The sequence below is a fragment of the Oryzias latipes genome, chromosome 2 (genome assembly GCF_053564925.1).
Source record: "Oryzias latipes strain Hd-rR chromosome 2, Olatipes_Hd-rR_3.1".
NCBI lineage: Eukaryota > Metazoa > Chordata > Actinopteri > Beloniformes > Adrianichthyidae > Oryzias > Oryzias latipes.
The window spans coordinates 16,916,582-16,935,918 of record NC_136238.1 but is presented as its reverse complement, the minus strand read 5'-3'; the positions used below and the strand labels follow the sequence as shown (position 1 = coordinate 16,935,918).

Genomic DNA, 19,337 nt, shown 5'->3' with positions numbered 1-19,337 from the left:
TTGCAATCAAAACTATCAGTTTGAAAAACAAACTTTTCTAAGTTGCAAATGAAAATAAACGTTTGCTTTCAAAATGTTTTTCTAGGGTTAAAAATAAATATTTGAATTTGCAACACAAATGTTTTCAGATGCATTGTCTATTTTCTTGTTTTGTCTATATCTATGATTTTGCATTCGCAACTTTCAGTTTAGTGACAACAATTTTCCTAAATATACTTAAAACTATTCCGAACACTTCAGGTCTCAAACAGAACCAGTGACGTGCGGTGAGGCACCAACTCCTCTGGAGTCAGATTTACAACTGCATGAACTGAATATTTCCCCATTCATCCAACAGCAGGTACAGCATATAAGATACACACAAGAACAAATTTGTCCTACAGAGAATATTTATTTTATATACATGGATAGAACACTGTTCCACTTACTCCCATATTATTTTTAAAAAACAAAAATTGAAAACCATGTTTAGCATTACTTTTTGAGTCCATGCAGTGATCCTTCTCCACAAAAACCTCTACGATCTGTCACCTTAATTAGAAGCTGTCCCCCAAGCTTCTAATTAATGGACATAATATATCAACTGCCAAACCCCGTAACCATCAAATTAGAGAATATTTTAATAAAACGTTGTTCCCTATATTTCAAATCCAAATGATATAACCCAGTATTTTAATAATTCAGAAAAGAAACAAATACCATACCATAAATACCATAAATATTTTAAACTTCCCATACCTCCTAAAGCCAAGACAGTCCACTTTAAAAACTCTTCAGGTTAATACCCTTCCAAGAAATTGCTCAGAAAACGGTTTGGAATTCCTAAAAATTGTTGTTCTTTTTGCAATGAGGATATTGAAACAACTGAGCATCTATTCTTTCAATGATTTTACTCGAATGCCTTTTGGGACAATATGCATTATTTGCTCTTCCCCAAGATTCCATGTTTAGCAGACTTTTCTATTAGGACATAATTTTTGGATTAATTTTAGAAAACAAAAACACAGAAATTGTCTTAAATGTTAGTACTATGCTTTGTAAAATCTATGTACACAAATGTCGATTCTTAAAATCAAACCATATTTTTTCTCATTTCATAAAGAACTCTGGTTTTATTTTTCATCCATAAATTTAAACTCTAGCCGTAAACTTCACTTGCAATGTAACTCCAAAGTATCATATGTAATTTACAGCTTTTTGATAAACGCTACGTTAATGATCATTGTATTATGTATCCCCTTTTTCATTTTATTTTAATCTTACTTTATTTAAGTTTGTATTTTTTGTATTATTCATTCCATCATTCATCTTCTTATCGGTTCTATCCCTTTCGGGGGATAAAATGGCCAGAGCCTTTCGGCCGACCACTTGCAGGCCGGGACACCCTTGGACCAGGTCAGCGGCCTTGAGGTTAGAGTGTCCGCCCTGTAACTGGTGGGTTCAAACCCAGGCCGAGTCATTCAGGACCCAATGCCTCCCTGCTTGACACTCAGCATTAAGGGGTTGGAATGGGGGGTTGAACCACCAAATGGTGCCCGAGCCCGGCTCATCTGCAGCTCACCGCTCCCCCAGGGGATGGGTCAAATACGGTGAAAGAATATCCCCATTGTGGGATAAATAGAGTCAACTTTAACATTACTTTACAGGCCGCCAGTCTGTCGCAGCGCCACAATCACACATCCGTGAACTCTAATATTCACACAATTTATAGTCACCAGTTAACCTATGAAGCATGTTTTTGGATGGTGGGAGGAAGCCGGAGTCCCTTGAGAAAACCCACGCACGCACGGGTGGAACATGCAAACTCTTCACAGAAAGCTGCCCCGTTGATGTTCTGTTTCAGGTACCCCAGCCGGGGCTTGAAGGGGTATTATTGCTGTGAGGCAAGAGCGCTTACCACTGCGCCACCATGCAACCCAACTTACAGCACCTGGTATTCCCAGGCGGTCTCCCATCCAGGTACTAAACACGCCCGACCCTGCTTGGCTTCCGAGGTCGGACGAGATCGGGCGGGTCCAGAGTGATGTGGCCATAAGCATATTCTTTTACTTCATTTTATTATTGTTTTTTACATTACTAAACAACAACAAAATAATTAAAGAAAAAAATTATTTTCTCTTTATATATCAATGTTTTATTCTCAAAAAAATAATAGTTCATATATACAAATCAAAATAGTAACAATGTTACGTACCGGTGCACAAAATAAAGCTCCAAGATGTTTTTGTTTTTTCTCTGCTTCTGACATTTTAAAAATGCAGGTCGCCACACTAACATAAGTACAGTCAGGAGTTTCTCAGGAGTTTAGTTTCTGTACATTACCACAGTGAATTTTAAACAACAACAACAACAACTCAGATGCCAAGGAAATGTAGAGCTTTAGTTTTTATTCCATGGGTTGAACAAAAAGATTGCATAAAAATGCAAAAAACTAAACCATTTTTTAAACACAATCCCTTCCCAATTTCATGGGCTCGTAAGTAATTGGACAAATGAAATAACTAAAAACAAAATGGTCATTACTAATATTTGGTTGAAAACCCTTTGTTGGCAATGACAGCCTGAAGTCTTGAACTCATGGATATCACCAGATGCTAGGTTTTCTCCTTCTGAATGCTCTGCCAGGCCTTTACCTTTTTTTAAATTTATTTTATTTTTATTTATCCAACAATGGGGAAATTGTTCTCCGCACTTTAACCCATCCCCTAGGGGGAGCGGTGAGCTGCAGGGTGGCCGCGGTCGGGGGGCGACTCCTGGCTGGGGAGAGCGGGGATCGATCCGCCAACCCTTCGGTTTTTGGACTATGGAAGCGATTCTGTAGCATAATGATGAATGAAGCTGCATTTTTTGACTCAAAATTAAAATGAAAAATCAATCCTTCAAAATCCTTTTTCATTTCTTTCCTCAACACTTCTTATTTTATCACTTAATTAAAATGATAAAGAAAATGGTATTTGATATTTCATTTTCAAAAAGTTCTCTGGTAAATGTGTAGCAAAATTCATTTAGAAATGTCTAATTTGATCATTAAAATGGATTAACAGAAAAGCTTTTTAATTTTCAAAATGTAACTGCATCAAATGACTCAAAATTAAAATGAAAAAGCAATCCTTCAAAATGTTTTTCATTTTCTACTTAAAAAACACTTATTCTGTTTCAAAATTAAAATGAAAATGCAAAGAGGGGATTACATTTTCATTTTAACATCCACCCTGCGAACAGTGTCGAATTTCTCAATTCGACTTAGCATTTCCAGAGGGGAGGCGGGGCGATGACGTCAGTGCTATCTCCGTGTGTCCGTCTGCTAAGACACAACAACAGACATGCTAGGAGCAGTGTAGCTTTGTGTTAGCGGCAGAGGAGAGGGCTTTGTGTTGGTTCTGAACTCCTGATGATTGTACACAGCTTCTCAGGACTACGTAGCAGCCTGTATGCCTTCTGCGGTCCTCCTGTGGACGTCGAACCCCCCCGACAAGCTTTTTTTCTTCGGACTGACGTGCTGCTACACTAGTGTCCCAGTGCCAATAGCAGCCATGCACGCCCGGGCCATCACACTGCCTCCACAGTGTTTTACTGATGATGTAGTGTGCTTTGGATGGCTGGCTTGCATCTTGCAGTGTACCTTCTGTATCTACTTTCTTGCAGTCTTCTTTTTACGGTACACTTGAATATTGATACGCCTGCCTCTTGGAGAGTGTTGTTCACATGGTTGGCTGTTGTGAACGGGTTCCTCTTCACCATGGAAATGATTCTGCGATCATCCGTGGACGTCCAGGTCTTTTTGCGTTGCTGAGTTCACCGGTGCTTGCTTTCTTTCTTTCTCAGGATGTACCACACTATTGATTTAGCCACTCCTAACACTGTAGCCATTTCTTGCATGTTTTTTTTCTGTTTTCTCAGCTTGATGATTGGAACCTTTTACCTGCATGGAGACCTCCTTTGACCGTATTTTGTCTGTTCACAGCAAAATCTTCAAAATGCAAGCACGAGTCCTCTAATCAACTCCAGGCCTTTTATCTGCTTCAATCATAATGACATAACAGGGGAATTGCCCACACCTGCCCATGCAATAGCATGGAAGTCAATTGTCCAATTACTTACAAGCCCATGAAATGAAGGGATTGTGCTTAAAAAATGCTATAATTTTTCACATTTTCATGCAATCTTTTTGTTCAACCCATGGAATAAAAGCTGAAAGTCTGCACTTCAATGGCATCTGAGTTGTTTAATTTAAAATCCACTGTGGTAAATTAGAAAGAATGTGTCTCTGTCCAAATATTTATGGTCCTAACTGTATACAGTAAACCCTTGTTTTTCGCGGGGGTTACGTTCCAAAAAGAACCCGTGATAGTCAAAAACCGTGAAGTAGAACCCTCTATTTTTTTTTTACAATTATGATACAATTAAATACTCTATTATACATTGAAAAGAAAGAACAAACCATTTTATAGGCTCAAGCATTTGTTTCACAAATCAAAGTACTTTAGAAACGTTTTTTAACAAATAACTTCTGTTCTGTACTGTCAAATAATAATTTTAATCATCAATGTGAACAGAAGGCGTCAAATCGTGGAGATTAGCCCCGCCCACCGCGACCCGCGTAATTGGATTAAACGGAAGAAAATATAAAATGATGATTATGAAAAAATACAAAGTACAGTCGCCCAATAGTGACTCGGGTCTATTTAACTGCTCTAAATTCAGACTGAGCCGCTGCATCCTGACTCCGCTCTGCAGATATTTCTTCTTTTAAAGCCCGCGGTGCAGCTGCAGGTGTGTTTGTTAGGGAGAAGAACATAGTGATCGGCAGTTGGTGTCGCTCTTTTTTCTTCTTTGCAAAAACATCCTTATACACCGACATGCCAACATCAACAGAATTTGCAAGTACATAATGTAAATTTGGCAAGCTGTTTTACGTCTTCTTCTTCCACTTTCGGCTTCTCCCATCAGGGGTCGCCACAGCGAACGAGTCGCATGGTAGATTTGGCAATGTTTTACGCCGGATGCCCTTCCTGACGCAACCTTCTCAAACCGGGCTTGGAACCGGCAGAGGTAGAGAAGGGAACAGGGAGCAGCCCGGAGTCGAACCCTGGTTTCACGGACGGCAGGCGCCGCAAACCAGCACGAGCTAAACCAGCTCCCCTGGCAAGCTGTTTTACGTACGTGTACATATTAAACTGCAACGTTATTGACGCACAGGTAGAGAAGAAGCGGAGTGACTTATTAGCCAATCAGAATGCAGAACACAATGCATGCTGCAAATCCGTGAAGTAGCGAAACCGTGAAAAGTAAACCGTGTTATAGCGAGGGATCACTGTATACAAAACTGTGTTGTATGTTTTTGCTTAGCTGCACCTTCTGGGTTCAAACAGAAAATCTGGTGTATGTTCCAAGCAAGGGTAACGCAAGGCAGACATACTTGATTGGATAAAATCTACACCAATCAGCACAAACCTTCTTGTCTCTGATTGCTGGCACATTTATCACACTTAACTGAGAGTTGTGAACGAAAAATCAGAGATAGACAGAAAGCGAGATGAGAGGCAACGCATCTGGAAACATTTGTGTTGCAAATGCAAAAATGTTTTTTGAAATCAAACAAAAATATTTTAAAGGCAAACATTAAATATTTTCATTTATAACTTATAAAGTTTTGAATTTACAACTGAACATTTTGTTTGAAATTTTGATCCCAAAACTGTGACTTTTGTTCTCAATGTGTTGGCACAAATATCCCTTCATATTATACCACACCGCATGGTCGCTTCTTTACAAAATTCGAAGTGTTTCTACACAATGGACTGTAATGATGGCATCATCATATTTGAAAGTGATCACGTGTGTTGTCCGTTGTGATGATACTTGGTCTGTTTTACATTATAGTATAATAAACCTACCATGTCTTAATCCAGGATTGATTAAATTATCTATTTATATAATTTTGTTCTTAAATGTTACGATTGTCTAATGGTATAGGTCGATATGATTTGATTCTTTTTCATTCATTCATCGTCTTCCATTTATTCCCTTTCGGGGTCATGGGGCTGCCGGAGCCTATCCCAGCCACTTGTGGGCGAAGGCAGGGGGACACTCTGGACAGGTCGCCAGTCTGTCGCAGGGTAGAATGTCCACAATCACACATCCACACACTCCCCATTCACATCTAGGGACAATTTAGATTAACCAATTAACCGATGAGTTAACCGGGGGCCTTCTTGCTGTGAGGCCTGATTCGATTCTGCCTCAGACAAATCAATTTACTTATAGAAATAGATTAATTGTTACACTCCTAATCATAATGAAACTTTCTAACATTTACCTGGTCTTCCTTTGAGTTTTTGTGTCTCCAGATAACTAATCACCTTCTTTGGGTTAGGAGTATCAGCATACCTGCACAAAGAGCAAAAAAGGATGTTTAAGCAGTGGGGAGTTTTTTCAGTTGCGATTAGATAAAGAAGTTAACTTCATCAGCTTTTTTGTTCATGTCAACATTATGGACTATTGACTGGATTGTAGACAGTATATGTCTAAAAATATGTCTAAAGTGGGCCAAAAAAATATTTAGTCAGCCACCAATTGTACAACTTCTCCCACTTAAAAAGGCCTGTAATTTTCACCATAGGTATAGCCTCAGCTATGAGAGATTTTTATAAACTATGGTGGAGAATAAGCTTAAGTTCAACGCTATACTTTGTTGTATGCCCTTTGTTTGGAAGGACAGCAGTCAAATGTTTCCTGTAAGTCTTCACAAGGTTTTTCAAAACTGTTGTTGGTATTTTGGTCCATTCCTCTATGCAGATCTCTTCTAGTGATGTTTTGGGGCTGTCACTGGGCAACACAGACTTTCAACTTTCTCCAAAGATTTTCTATAGGGTTAAGATCTGGGGCCTCATTTATAAACGTTGCGTACGCACAAAAGAAGGCGTACGCCACTCTCTACGCAATAGTTGAGATTTATAAAAAGCAAACTTGACGGGAAAATGTGCGGTCCTCCACGCAAGCTCTGACCCAGGCGTACGCACAAAAACGGGTGAAATGAGAAACGGCGACGCCGTCGGCAGATGGAAGAAACACGTGAAAGTGAAAATGACAATAGACCTTTTTCGCAAAAACCGGAAACACGTCAGCAACGTGTAAACCTAGTTCCGGTTTGTGCTTCGCTGGCGGAGAATGGCAGAGCCTAGAGTGTTTTCGAAGAGCCTGAGTTGTGTTCCGAAGTTCATCAGCGCCGATGCGATGAAGAGTGTGAAGATGCATTCGTCCACTAAAGGAAACAAATTGGACAAGGGATATAAATTCGTCCATGAAGAGTTTATCCACCATTACCAAGGTAAGCTTCAGCTAGCTTAGCCATAGCCGCATCACCGGTAACTCTGTGTGTTTGTTTACGTCAACTGTAAATCCTGGTGTTATTTGTAATATAAGGTATAACACATCGCAGTTAATATGTTGTGTGTGTGTTTAAGTGAAAAGGCATGAGATTAACATAACACCCAAAAATTTGGTGAAGCTGTAAATAAGAAATGTTAAGGTGCCCGTTTGCGTCTTCATTCTTCTTGCTGCAGACAGTTGCGGCACTTTCTTCACTTACTATTAGTATTATTTTTCTGAAAGTAGGGTGACCACACGTCCTCTTTTCCTGGACATGTCCTATTTTTCGATACTTATATGATAAAATAACATTGAACATAGATGAAATGTAATCATATTTGCTTCATGTATGCAGCTCTGAACACCAATTACTCTCGATGAAATATCTCACAAACTCACTTCACTCCTCTTTTTTACAAACTCAAATCTGGTCACCCTACTGACAGTTATAGTTTCATGTTACATTGATGTAGCAACATAAGTATGTCTTAATTTTAACCTATTTAATTTCCAGACCGCACATTATTCACAGCTGGGTCAGCAGGCTGATCCACCCCCCCCCCTGGCCTGCACGAGTGGCTTGCAAAGATGGCACAGACCAAGAACACAGGTGGGTTTGTGATCAAATTATCATTATGATTTAAGAACGGATGTGTATCCATAACAACTGTAGATTATTATAAAAACACCCCCAGTAGTTATTACAGACTGTAATTTCTTTTTGCCTTTTATTTATAAGGGAATCCATCCTGAACCGGTTAGTGAGCTGGTGGTGCAAAAGCCCAAAACAGTTGGCAGAGACGGTCTGAGCTCCACACTGTACAAGGCATATACAGGTGAATAATTTAACTTTTTGTTGCTTTGTGAGAGCAAGTTAAGTTTAAATGTAAAAAAATTACATTAAATTTAAATGTAGTTATGCACTTATGTCTAACTTTTGTGTGTTGTGTTTCTCTTGTGTAGGACCACTGCCAGATCCATATCTGATGGCATCTGGAAGCAGATTATGCCAGGTGCAGCCCCAACCTCTCATGGCTGTGTTGGATGGGGTTTCTGAGATGGAATGAAAGAGAACTTGGATAGATATTATAGCAAATGCATGAATGCATACCTTAAATTACACTTATCTTGTCTTTAAAAATCAGTTCAGCCTTCTGTCTTACTGTTGATGATCTGTAATGTTCTTTTTTATTCTAAATCTTTGATGTTATTTGTGTTATTAATCAGTTGTTGTTACGCATACCTAAAAATATTAAATGAGGCACAACTTTGACCAAAATTGTTTTATTTGTTCATCTAATTATTTTTGTGAAGTCAAAGTCACATTTCAACAGAAAAATATTACGAATATAACAATTATATTTAACTAGATTTTAAGAATATGTGGAAACACTAAATTTTTCCATACTATTTGCACATTATACATTATTTACATACCAAACAATTCACTCTTCAACACAAAAAAGTCCTTGACAATTTGCCAAAACACGGCATTTAAGCCAGATCTGATTCACACTGCCCATCAGTGTGAGCGGCACAGAGAGTCCCTGATGTGAAAGGACTTTATCCTACTGATCACTCTTTCCACTATAATTCTGAGGCGGGTAATGGCTTGGGTTTGTTCTATTTCCTCCTTGCTGATGGAGCTGAAAGCTTAAAAGGTGGAATCATGATCTCAGATCCATTGTCAGTAAGGAGGTCTTCAATGAGGAACTTTTGTCCGCCATGACATCGTCTCCTGGCTGCAGCAAAGGAACTTGGCTTCTAAGTCATGGATGTAATCCAAAGCCTCATCCAGAGCACCTGTGAAGATAAAGAAATTAAAAATCAGTCTTGATATATTTATTCTACCTTTCAACACAACACAGTAATCATGTTTTGAAAAGTATGTTAAGTATTTAATTACAAATACATTTCATTTATTTTGGTTAATGACAAAATACCCAAAATTAATTAAATACATGTAATTAAAATAGGTGAGAGCGTGACCAGCTTTTATTATATACATTAATTTTTTCAGGTAGAAATGCATTTATCCAATAACGGTACACATAGTTGACTAACGTTAACCAAACACATTATGAACAACCTTACCTGCAGGTGGGTGTGTCACGTAGTCCTGATCCATCTTTACTGCCTTAGCTTAGCCACCGTGTCGCTATCTTCACAGCATAGCTGCATAGACTGACGTTTGAGGTTCTGTCATATACTGACTCCCTTCTCAAAGGAGCAGTAAAGTTTTTCCAAGGGAAAATACTCGGGACGACACCACTCTTCAGGCGACGAACGACGCAGCCGCACCACACATCCGGAGCGAAGTTAGTAAGTGCCGGCAGCAGAGGGTGCTACCTGTGTTTACATTAAAACTATGCCCTTCCTCTCTTCAGATCGCCTATATCCATTTGGGTTTCAGGTTTGGATCCACAGGAAAATAATGATATGAGAGGCCAGGCTGTTTTTGGTTGGAAGACGAACAGCCTGGAACACAACAGAAACTGCAACTCTTCGACTCTGCCATTCTTCATATGTGCCGCTATGCTAACAGGAAGTTGTTTTACACGTCATTGACGTATTTCCGGTCAAAAAATGCGGAAGTGTGAAAAAGGTCTATCCTGCCTCTCAGAAATAACATGAAGACTTCACAAAGCAAGACTTACAATTAACAGCCTACACGAACACCCGTTGGACCGATCAGCAGTGAAACAAACAAAACAATCAAACGAAAATTACAACAGAAATTCAAATGAACACTTATTTGGAAAAAGAAAAGTGAAATATGTTCTGCAATATTGGCATGTTGTGCAATTCATCCTCATAAATAATAAAGTTAACAGAACAAAATAATGTACAAAACTGATATTCTCGTCAGTGTGTCCGTCTGGAGGAGCAGACAAAGGTGTGGGCGTGCGGACGGACGTACTAAAATTATCCACTGGGGAAAGTTGTTTTCATATTAAAACATTTCTTCATAAGCTATGGAATTATGGTATTCATGCATATGCCTTTAGTTTGTTTTATTTTTGATAAAACAATGTATGGCGTATGTCTCAACCATTCAGAAAGCAACAAGAAATTACATTTGCGCAGATCAATTTCCCATTTCCACGTGGATTATTACCGACATCCATCTGTAGCTCATAAAATGCCCCATCACAATGCGTAATGACGCACAATGGCTGATCTTACGCTCTTAGAAGATGTGGCAAATGGAAGAATTCGGAGTGAACGCATTTTTAGACAGCAAGAAGACGTGCTGGCAAATGAGGACGAGTGGCTTATGAGCCGGTTCTGACTTCCTCCAGCCGTCCTGTTGGACCTCTGCGGGCTTTTGGGCCCGGCGTTACAGAGGAGCACTCGGAGGAACCACGCGTGTCACCCGGTGCATCTGGCGCTCCGGTCCCCCCGGCAAATGCATCTGGCGCTCCGGTGGAGCCTCGAATGGTTGTGAGGCTACAGCATTTACGGCGTCCGCCACCGTTTGCCGCTCACGTGCCTTTTTGGCATTAGTAATGTCCACACTGTGCCCTCCAAACAACACTTTTCTCCTCTTTTCCACCTCGCCAACGATAACTTTTACTTCACATTGAGTGAAGTTACGTTTTTTTGATTTCCTCTCGGTGTTTGCCATGGTTCCGCAATCAATGAATATTCATTTGTGGGCGTTTCACGGACTATTTATGGACAAATATGGGCGTGTCATGAAGCCGCAAAAAGCTGCGCTGCATTTAGAATCGGTTGTGATTTATTAAGGGAAAGATGCGTAGGATGTGCGTGCGCACGGTTTTATAAATCCGAATATTTCTTTGCGTACGCACGTCCTATGTTTCATCCGTACGCCATTTCTGACGCAAATCCTACGCAAAGTTTTATAAATGAGGCCCCTGGAAACTGGCTAGGCCTCTCCAGGACCTTGAAATGCTGCTTACAAAGCCACTCCTTCGTTACCCAGGCTGTGGGTTCAGGATTGTTGTCATGCTTAAAGAACCAGCCACATTTCATCTTTCATTAACACAGGTAGGGTAGAGGACAGAGGATCCTCTTAAACAAGAAGTTAGAGGTCTGTGAGAGCCAGAAATCTTTCTTGTTCATCGGTGACCAAATACCAATTTTCCACCATAGTTTGCAAATAAATATCAGACTAGGTAAGAAAGGTGATTTAGTTTAATGTATTGTTGCTTCATATTGTATCTTGTGGGGGCACAAAATCAGTTAGTTTTTCATTTAATCTAAATAACTTAATGAGTCATAGAAAATAAAAATAACTTATCAACTTCTCAAAAAACATCATTACTGTTCAGGTTTTTTTTTAATCAATAATAAGGGTCTCAACATCGTCAATTACAAGTCGAAGGTTATTTCCCTTTGTGTATACCGTATATCTTCCAATAATGGCCGGTCTCTAATTGACGCCAATCTGCAATAAAGGCCAGATCTAACATGTGCTTCTTACTTTGGACGCCGGTCTCCAATAGTTGCCAGGCTCCTTTAGGAGACCCCACCCACCCCTGCGCACAGTTGTGCAGATGCCAGGTGTGTGGAATTTTAAGACAGTGTAGCAATCATGTAGCGATGGCCAAGAAACCGTCCAATTTAAATTTCCTACTGTGGCATACGCCAAAGAACATTCTGGTGAGGAATCAGCACTTCCAATAAACGCATGTTTTTAATAAACGCTGGGCCGGCTGCTAAATTTTTGGTATAAACGCCGGGGCAACTATTGGAAGATATAAAGAATGTCGCGGGGTCCTGCCGGAAAAGGATGCAGAGGAGCCAAGGTGAGTGGGTTCCTTCTTTATTCAGGACACAACGAGCACAACAATTGCTCCACGCAGGGCCACACCAACACATGACACCTCCGTCACTCATTCATTTTCCTTCCCATGATGCTCCCTTTTAAATGATGAGCCCCTCCCATTGGGCGTGGCTCTTCATCATCTTCCAGGTGGCACCATAGGAATCAGTTTTAACCATAAAATAAATAAATACACATAAAATAAATACACCGTGTGGAAACCACCACCAGCTGACGGTGCCACACCGTCACACAGTAATCGTGTATTATTTTCTGAAGTTCATTTTCTCTAAAGATAATAACCTGAAAATTGCCATCAAAATTGAATTTACCAGTATGGTATGGCCCTCCACAGCTCTGGGTGCTCCAGCAACATCGCCTCATTATCATAAGAAATTATGACCTGGTAACCTTTGGACCAACAGGAACGCAGTGTGGGAACATTCTGCAAAAAATAAAAAATAAATAAAGTAATCATTCCAAGATTTTACATGATGAATTATTTTAAACAAAAGCATAAAATGGCGGAATTAAAAAAAAAAACAGGTTGCAAAATGGATATTGGACAAAAGGTGTGATTTAATTTTCCATTACTCCTTTAACGTTGCTGTTTAATGATACCTTTGAGGAACAGAGCTTCAAGTTGAAGAGAATATGGATGAACTCCACCAGATGGACATGATCTTCATTTGTCATAGTGTCGAAATGAGAGCAAGAGATAATTACAATCTCTTTTGGGTGAGCCTCTAACCACATCGCCAGTTCCTTCAGAGCTTCCTGTAAGCAGATCTTATCTTTTTAACCAAACCGCTGTCAGCTTTTACTTAAACTAGGTACATTACTTTTTTTTAACCTTAACCGTCAAAAGAGTGTAGATCCCATGAGCAAAGAAGAGGTTGCTGCTGCTTGCTGGATTTTTGGCAATTCGCAGGTCGAAAAACCGAATACCAAGATCCCCCTGATCAGCAAGGATGGACTGCTGTAAAAAATAAAATAACAGAAAAGTAAAGGTAAGCACACTCGCCTCACAGCGAGAAGACCTAGGTTCAAATCCAGGCTGGGACCCTTCTGTGTGGAGTTTGCATGTTCTTCCTGTAGATGTGTGGGCTTTCTACCGGCACTCCAGCCTCCCCCCACAGTCAGAAAATAGGTTTCATAGGTCAACTAGTGATTCCCAACTGTCCCTAGGTATGAATGTGAGTATAAGTGTGTACCCCTGCGATGGACTGGGCACCTGCCCAGGGTATACCCCGCCTTAACCAATTGAGGTTGGGATGGGCTCCAGAAGCCCTGTGAGGCTAAGGGGATTAGGAAGGTTTAAAAAGAAATAGATGAATGGATTGTTTAACAAAACAAAACAATTTAAAGATATTAAAATGTGGATACTTTTAAATTTTGAATAGAAATAAATACATAGTATTTAATATTAAATTAATTGACTATGGTGTTTGCAGGCGGTATTGTGATTTGTTGCAAGAACAGGGAACAGGTAGAGGAGAAGCTAGAGAGGTGGAGATTTTCCCTGGAAAGAAGAGGAATTTTAAGTATCTAGGGTCAACAGTCCAGAGTAATGTAGAGTGTGGAAAAGAAGTGAAGAACCAAGTGTTGGCAGGTTAGAATGGTTGGAGAAAAGTGTCAGGTGTGTTGTGTGAAAAAAGACTTTCAGCTCATATGAAAGGAAAGGTGTACAAAACAGTGGTGAGACCAGCCTTGTCGATTGGCCTAGAGACAGTGGCACTGAGGAAAAAACGGGACGCAGAGCTGGAGGTAGCAGAAATGAAGGTGCTGAGGTTCTGTCCAGGATGGATAGGATCAGGCATGAGTACATCAGGGTGACAGTACATGTTAGAGGCTTTGGAGATGTTTTCCAACCCGTTTTCCAGTCCTCCCTGACCAGCTTGCCGCTGGTTGGCTGACTCAAGTAATTCCGCATCCTGATTGACTGACGCCTGATTTAGGTTGTCAGCATCAAGCAGTCCAAGGAGAGCTGGAAAATAGGCAGGGTTGAGGCTCTTGAGGACCAGGGTTGGGCAGCGCTTAAGTGGAGGATGCATAAGACAGTGTTAGATGGAAGAAGCTGATTCGCTGTTGCAACCTCTGACGGGAAAAGCCGGAAGGAAAGAAGAAAAAGAATCTTATAGATTTAGTTTTTCTACTGTTCCATATCTTTAAAAAGCATACATTAAAGAAAAGCCTACAATGTTTGAGTTGTAACTGATTTAAAATTTTAAATATTTTAGAGATTTCTTTTTTGTCATTCAGATACTCCACATGTGTCAAACTCAAGGCCCGCGGGCGAAATGTGGCCCGCCATGTCTTTTTATGTGGCCCGCGAGTAGGGGTGTGACGATGACCTCATCACCGCACTTTTTTTTTTTTTTTAAGTTCAGCATATGGTGCGTGATTGGAACTATAATAAACACATTAAACACATTCATCTTTGTTGATACTTTACTTTTTCTGCTAGTCCTATGTTCACTTTCCTTCTTTCTTTCAGACTGTTCTCTTCTTCTCTCCCACCACGCCTGTCACTGTCTCTCCTCGGTGCACGCTCTCACTGCCTCTGCTGCACGTGGAACGCGACTCCCTTTACTCACACAGGTGTGCGCTTTCAGAAGCACACATCCTCATTCTACAACAGAGGTTTCCGTCTCGTGAGGAAATACGACAAATTTTACTGCGTTCTAATTATTCATTTCCATTGTTTTCATTTCCGTTACAAGCCGCGTGCGTTATTGAGTGCGCGACACAGGTGAAGCACAGGTGAAGCCTCGCATGCAGCTAGAGAGTGGTCTGCTGCAGAGGAATCAACACGCACCCCCAACACTCGTGTGCGCACCTTCCTCCTACACACGCTGTAAGCGCGATGACACAGTCAATCTACAACACCTATATAGTTAGTTCATTAGTTAGATAGGTAGTAGTTAGTCGTTACTGTTATTTGTTAATAAAGAATAGTAAGTTGTAATTGTATTTATTTCTGATGCGGCCGCCTGGGGATTTTGTGTTTTTTGTTTTTTTATTGGGGGGGGGGGGGGGGGTGCGGTTAACCGCGACTCCGCGCCCCCTGGTGGTTCATAACCGCGGTGATCAAAAATCCGACACCGTCACAGCTCTCCCGTAAGAGCATAAAAGTTTTTAATTTATTAAAAGTAAAATTGGTGTTTATTTATTCATATCTAGGGAGACTTGGACTTGAAACATCAGATTGGGCAACTAAACATTAGGACTTAAACACTGTCCATAAACACTGGCCCTTTGAGGACAGCCACTATGCTGATGTGGCCCTCGGTTAAAATGAGTTTGACACCCCTGACCTATTCCCTTTATGGGTCACCACGGCGAAGGGGTGCCAAAAATCCAGGCCTCGAGGGCCGGCCTCCTGCTCGTTTTCCAAAAACCCTGCCTTATCTGCTGTTGATTACCTTGATCAGGTATGTTTAGCAAATAAAGCGCTTCAATGGGAGGATGATTGAAAAAACATTTAGGACACAGGCCCTGAAGCACCCCTGATCTAGACCTACCCTCTGCATCCTCCTTTGCTCACTAAACCAACCTCACGTCTTCCTGCACAACATTCATGAACACCTTTTTGGTCTTCCTCTACACTTCTTTCCTTTTACCAACCTAATCACGGCCCCTCACTGTCTCCCCAATATTTGGTAACCATCTCAATCTGACTTCCTTGCATTCATTTCAGACACATGTAACATAAAATAACAGTTGTGTCCTTCATGGATTCATTCCTGATCCATTTCATTATTGCATCATTTTCACTCCCAAATTGAACCTCCTCTTTTTTTAAAACTACCTCTGGCTCAGTTTCAAGTGTCTTTCTTAGAGCCACCATCTCTATAAACAAACAACATGGTTAGTCTCACCAAACTTGAAAATCTTTCCTTTCTTCTTGTTAAAACTCCTTTGTCCTTCACCACACCACAACTTTCCCCCCCCCATTCTACTCTCTCTCCCCATTGCTCTGGACTGCTGACCCTAATTACTTGAAGTCCTCCACCCTCTTCACCTCTGTTCCCCATAAATTCACCATTCCACTTGCACACAGGCTGACCTTCACTCCTCTTTTGTCTGAAACAAGAGGAGTCAAATCTCTTCTGAAACTTATAACCAAATGCAGCGGAAGTTCTGGTGGTCTGCTGGGTTTATAAAGCTAGAAAGAGCAGATTGTTGTCGGGCAACTGTGCTGGATTTAAAGTTAGCTGGAGTTTGGTCTCAATTTGGATTGTCTGATCAATTTATAAAACATGAAGCAAAAATGGTACCAGCTTCAAAATGGTTTAAAAAAAATGCACGGCAGTCACTAAAAAGATTAAGTAAATAAAGATGTTGGTCTTGGCACAAACTTAGTTGCATGAGGTGCTTTGAGATAAAATAAATAACAAAAAGACCAAACAGACTGGAAGAGGTTCACCCCTTCTTCCTAGGTTTCTCTCATTCTTTTCTGAACTGAACTCAACTAAACTGAATTGAACCTTTTGACCTCAGAGGAGGCCTTCCAATCAGCCAATGGCTGTAAGCACCCGTCTCCAGCAGATCTATAAACACCATGTACCATTTCTCTCTTAAGATCTCATTTCTTCTGTCACACTTGTGGAATCTGCCAATATATTTCCATCTCTGTCTTTGCTACATTTAAATGTTTTTTTAATAAAATATCAACACTTCATCTTCAGAGACAATGCATTCATAAATAGTCATCCTCGCTCATATCAATTAGCTTTTCCCTTCGTGAAATCGATAACGTCATATTCGCCGTTTAGAAATAAAAAAAGTAGTAAGCATGGTGACTGGAAAGCTTTTGAAATCCAGGGCACTGAATAGTACCGCACTATGTAGTTTTTTAATAGTTAGGGGTTAGGGTGGGAATTTGGACATAGCCAGATATTGAGTCATCGTACTTCCAGGTAGAAAAGGGAACTGGGAAAATAACTTATATTTCCTTTAAAAATGGTTCTTTACTAACCTAAATTATCATATATATGGATATACTGTAGTTTACTCTGAAAGACTCAAGAAAAGCATGATACACGCCATTAAAACCCCACTTCAATTATATTTTAAGTTATTATACAAGTGTTCCCAGTGGTCTTACAATTATAATTGAGGTTTTTAGTAAAAAAATAAAGTCTGTGTCATTTTTAAGACATATTTTCTGTCTCAGTAACAGTTTTAATCTTGAGCTATTTCCTGTCTGTTCTCTCTTCCATCATGAAAAAATATAAGAACATGTTAAAAACACCAAAAACATTTGTATTGTAGTCGGTCTTTAATAAATTTCTCAAATATGATATCCTAATTTTTAAACAAATTTTGATAGAAAGACCTATTTAAAGATTCCTACCTAGCATTTTTCCTCAACCCCTAAAAAAATAATTTGAGTCAAAATTAGTATGGAAAAGTAATAATAGCAAAAATGAAGTAATAGAAAAGTAAATAAACAACGATTTTGATCCAATTTAGTCAATTTTGAGCTAAATTTTTCTCCTTTGTTTAAATTTTTACCTCTATTGGATTCAGCAGAAATCAGGTTTCAGGTCAATATATATTTTTTACATAACTTGACATACTTATAGAGCTAGAAGAAGTCTTGATTTTGGCTTGTGGCAAGAGGTTTTCAGAGCCCCACCTGTTACCCCCCCCCCCCCCCCAAAAAAAAAAGAAAAAAACATTTTCTGGTGTAGATGCGTCATTCATTCTGTGTTTAACCTGACTTCAAAGATCCATGTTCTGCTCGTACCTGCGTTGTGGCCCAGCGGTAAATACAGGGCCGAGTACAGCAGGGTAACAGTAGGTCGGTGAGTCTGAGGAGGAAGGACTCGGATCTGAGCACCGGGGAGGAAATGTCCAAGCAGAAAGACATGGTGTCATGGCTTCCTGTGGGGTGTTTATTTAAATTAAAGTATACGTTTTAAATAAATGCTAGTTATAGTAAACGTAATGTGTGTAACAAGTGTTTTTAAGGAATAAGCGTGGATAAAATAATCACGACTCCTACCTGGCAAAGCCAGGTTCCATAGAGGGACATCATGCAGCTCTTCCGGGAGCCGCGACATCCAGTCGGGGTTTCCTTCGAGCACCGGAAACAATTTGTCCCCCATTCACGTGAAACTCCTGTAGTAATAAAAAAATTTTTTAAATAACACAGAATGTCCTTCTCCTTTCTGATTTAAATTGCGACCGGGTTTGTGTACAAACTTTACCGGATGTTACACAGGCTTTTCCGCTTCCTTAATTTCAAAATAAAACAAACACGTCCAGATAGAACGCAATGAGTTATATAACTAGAGGAGACACGCTCGCTTTAGAAGCCTGGCCAACGGTGGCGGAGCGCAACGCCATCTTGGTGAGGTCGACGACGCCCACATGGCTATGATTTCTATAGCCTTTGGTGGCATCTAAGTAGCTTATATATAATTTATATATATATTCATATTTCTATATACTTATACATATAAATAAATATGTAATATGTGTATATATTTTATATATATATATATCATTTGTTACTGTTAAATAAGAGAAACAGTCAGCCTTATGAGCTCAAACTTTAATGAAAAATGCATTGTTGCAGGACTCCTTATAAATAAATAAAAATTACAAAAAAAATTGGAAATTAATTTTTAAACATTTCAAAGTTTTAGACCTCTTTGACATGTAATTTAAATTATTTAGAAAAGCCCAACAATACGTCAATAGTAATAATAAATAATAACAATATATAAACAATAAGTCAATAATAATAATAACGATGAATCAATAATAATAAATCAACAGTAAGTCAATAATAGTATTAAATGATAACAATAAATCAATAATAAGTCAATAATAATAATAAGATACAATATATAAATAAGTTAATAACAATAATAATGATTTATCAATAATAATAATAATAAATCAATAGTAAGTCAAAAATAATATTAAATGATAACAATAAATCAATGATAGGTCAATAATAATAAATGATAATAATAAGTCATCAATAAGTCCAAAAGTCAAAACAGATTTGCCCCTTTAAAAAGAAACAAAAAGCAAAGAAAAACAATTGATTCATGTGAGTGATCAGTTTGTGTAACATAGATGGTATGGTGTCGGGTTTCAAGCGAACAGTCTGGCCAGTCTTATTAAAATCTGTTTCCCCAAAATCTTTTGAACA

At 39.4% G+C, this 19,337-nt stretch overlaps 2 protein-coding genes, 1 long non-coding RNA gene and 1 pseudogene across 7 annotated transcripts in view; 1 reads left to right on the top strand and 3 right to left on the bottom strand.

Moving 5' to 3' along the window:
- LOC101161710 (PI-PLC X domain-containing protein 1) overlaps positions 1–18,482 on the bottom strand; it is a 61,141-nt gene extending 42,659 nt beyond the window's left edge. For 4 of the 5 annotated variants that reach the window (XM_023964741.2, XM_078933574.1, XM_023964720.2 and 1 more), the window contains exons 1-6: positions 18,177–18,375; positions 17,919–18,055; positions 13,017–13,142; positions 12,785–12,940; positions 12,496–12,608; positions 6,320–6,390 (exon numbers count right to left, since the gene is read on the bottom strand). In XM_023964741.2, coding sequence (XP_023820509.1) covers positions 6,320–6,390; positions 12,496–12,608; positions 12,785–12,940; positions 13,017–13,142; positions 17,919–18,055; positions 18,177–18,279 — 706 coding nt within the window. In that variant the 5' untranslated portion in view covers positions 18,280–18,375. The other variant, XM_023964727.2, reaches the window with a different exon arrangement.
- On the bottom strand, positions 1,919–2,037 carry LOC111946491 (5S ribosomal RNA; annotated as a pseudogene).
- On the top strand, positions 7,154–8,650 carry LOC144984589 (uncharacterized). The gene is made up of 4 exons (XM_078933578.1): positions 7,154–7,330; positions 7,886–7,981; positions 8,111–8,207; positions 8,335–8,650. The coding sequence occupies exons 1-4, from the start codon at positions 7,304–7,306 to the stop codon at positions 8,436–8,438; spliced, it is 324 nt and encodes a 107-aa protein (XP_078789704.1). The 5' UTR covers positions 7,154–7,303; the 3' UTR covers positions 8,439–8,650.
- LOC144984596 (uncharacterized) lies at positions 9,056–9,900 on the bottom strand. Its single transcript, XR_013648394.1, has 2 exons — positions 9,466–9,900; positions 9,056–9,174 (listed from the first exon to the last, which is right to left on the bottom strand). It is a non-coding gene; the product is annotated as an uncharacterized LOC144984596 (long non-coding RNA).
- Positions 18,483–19,337: the final 855 nt, after the last annotated feature.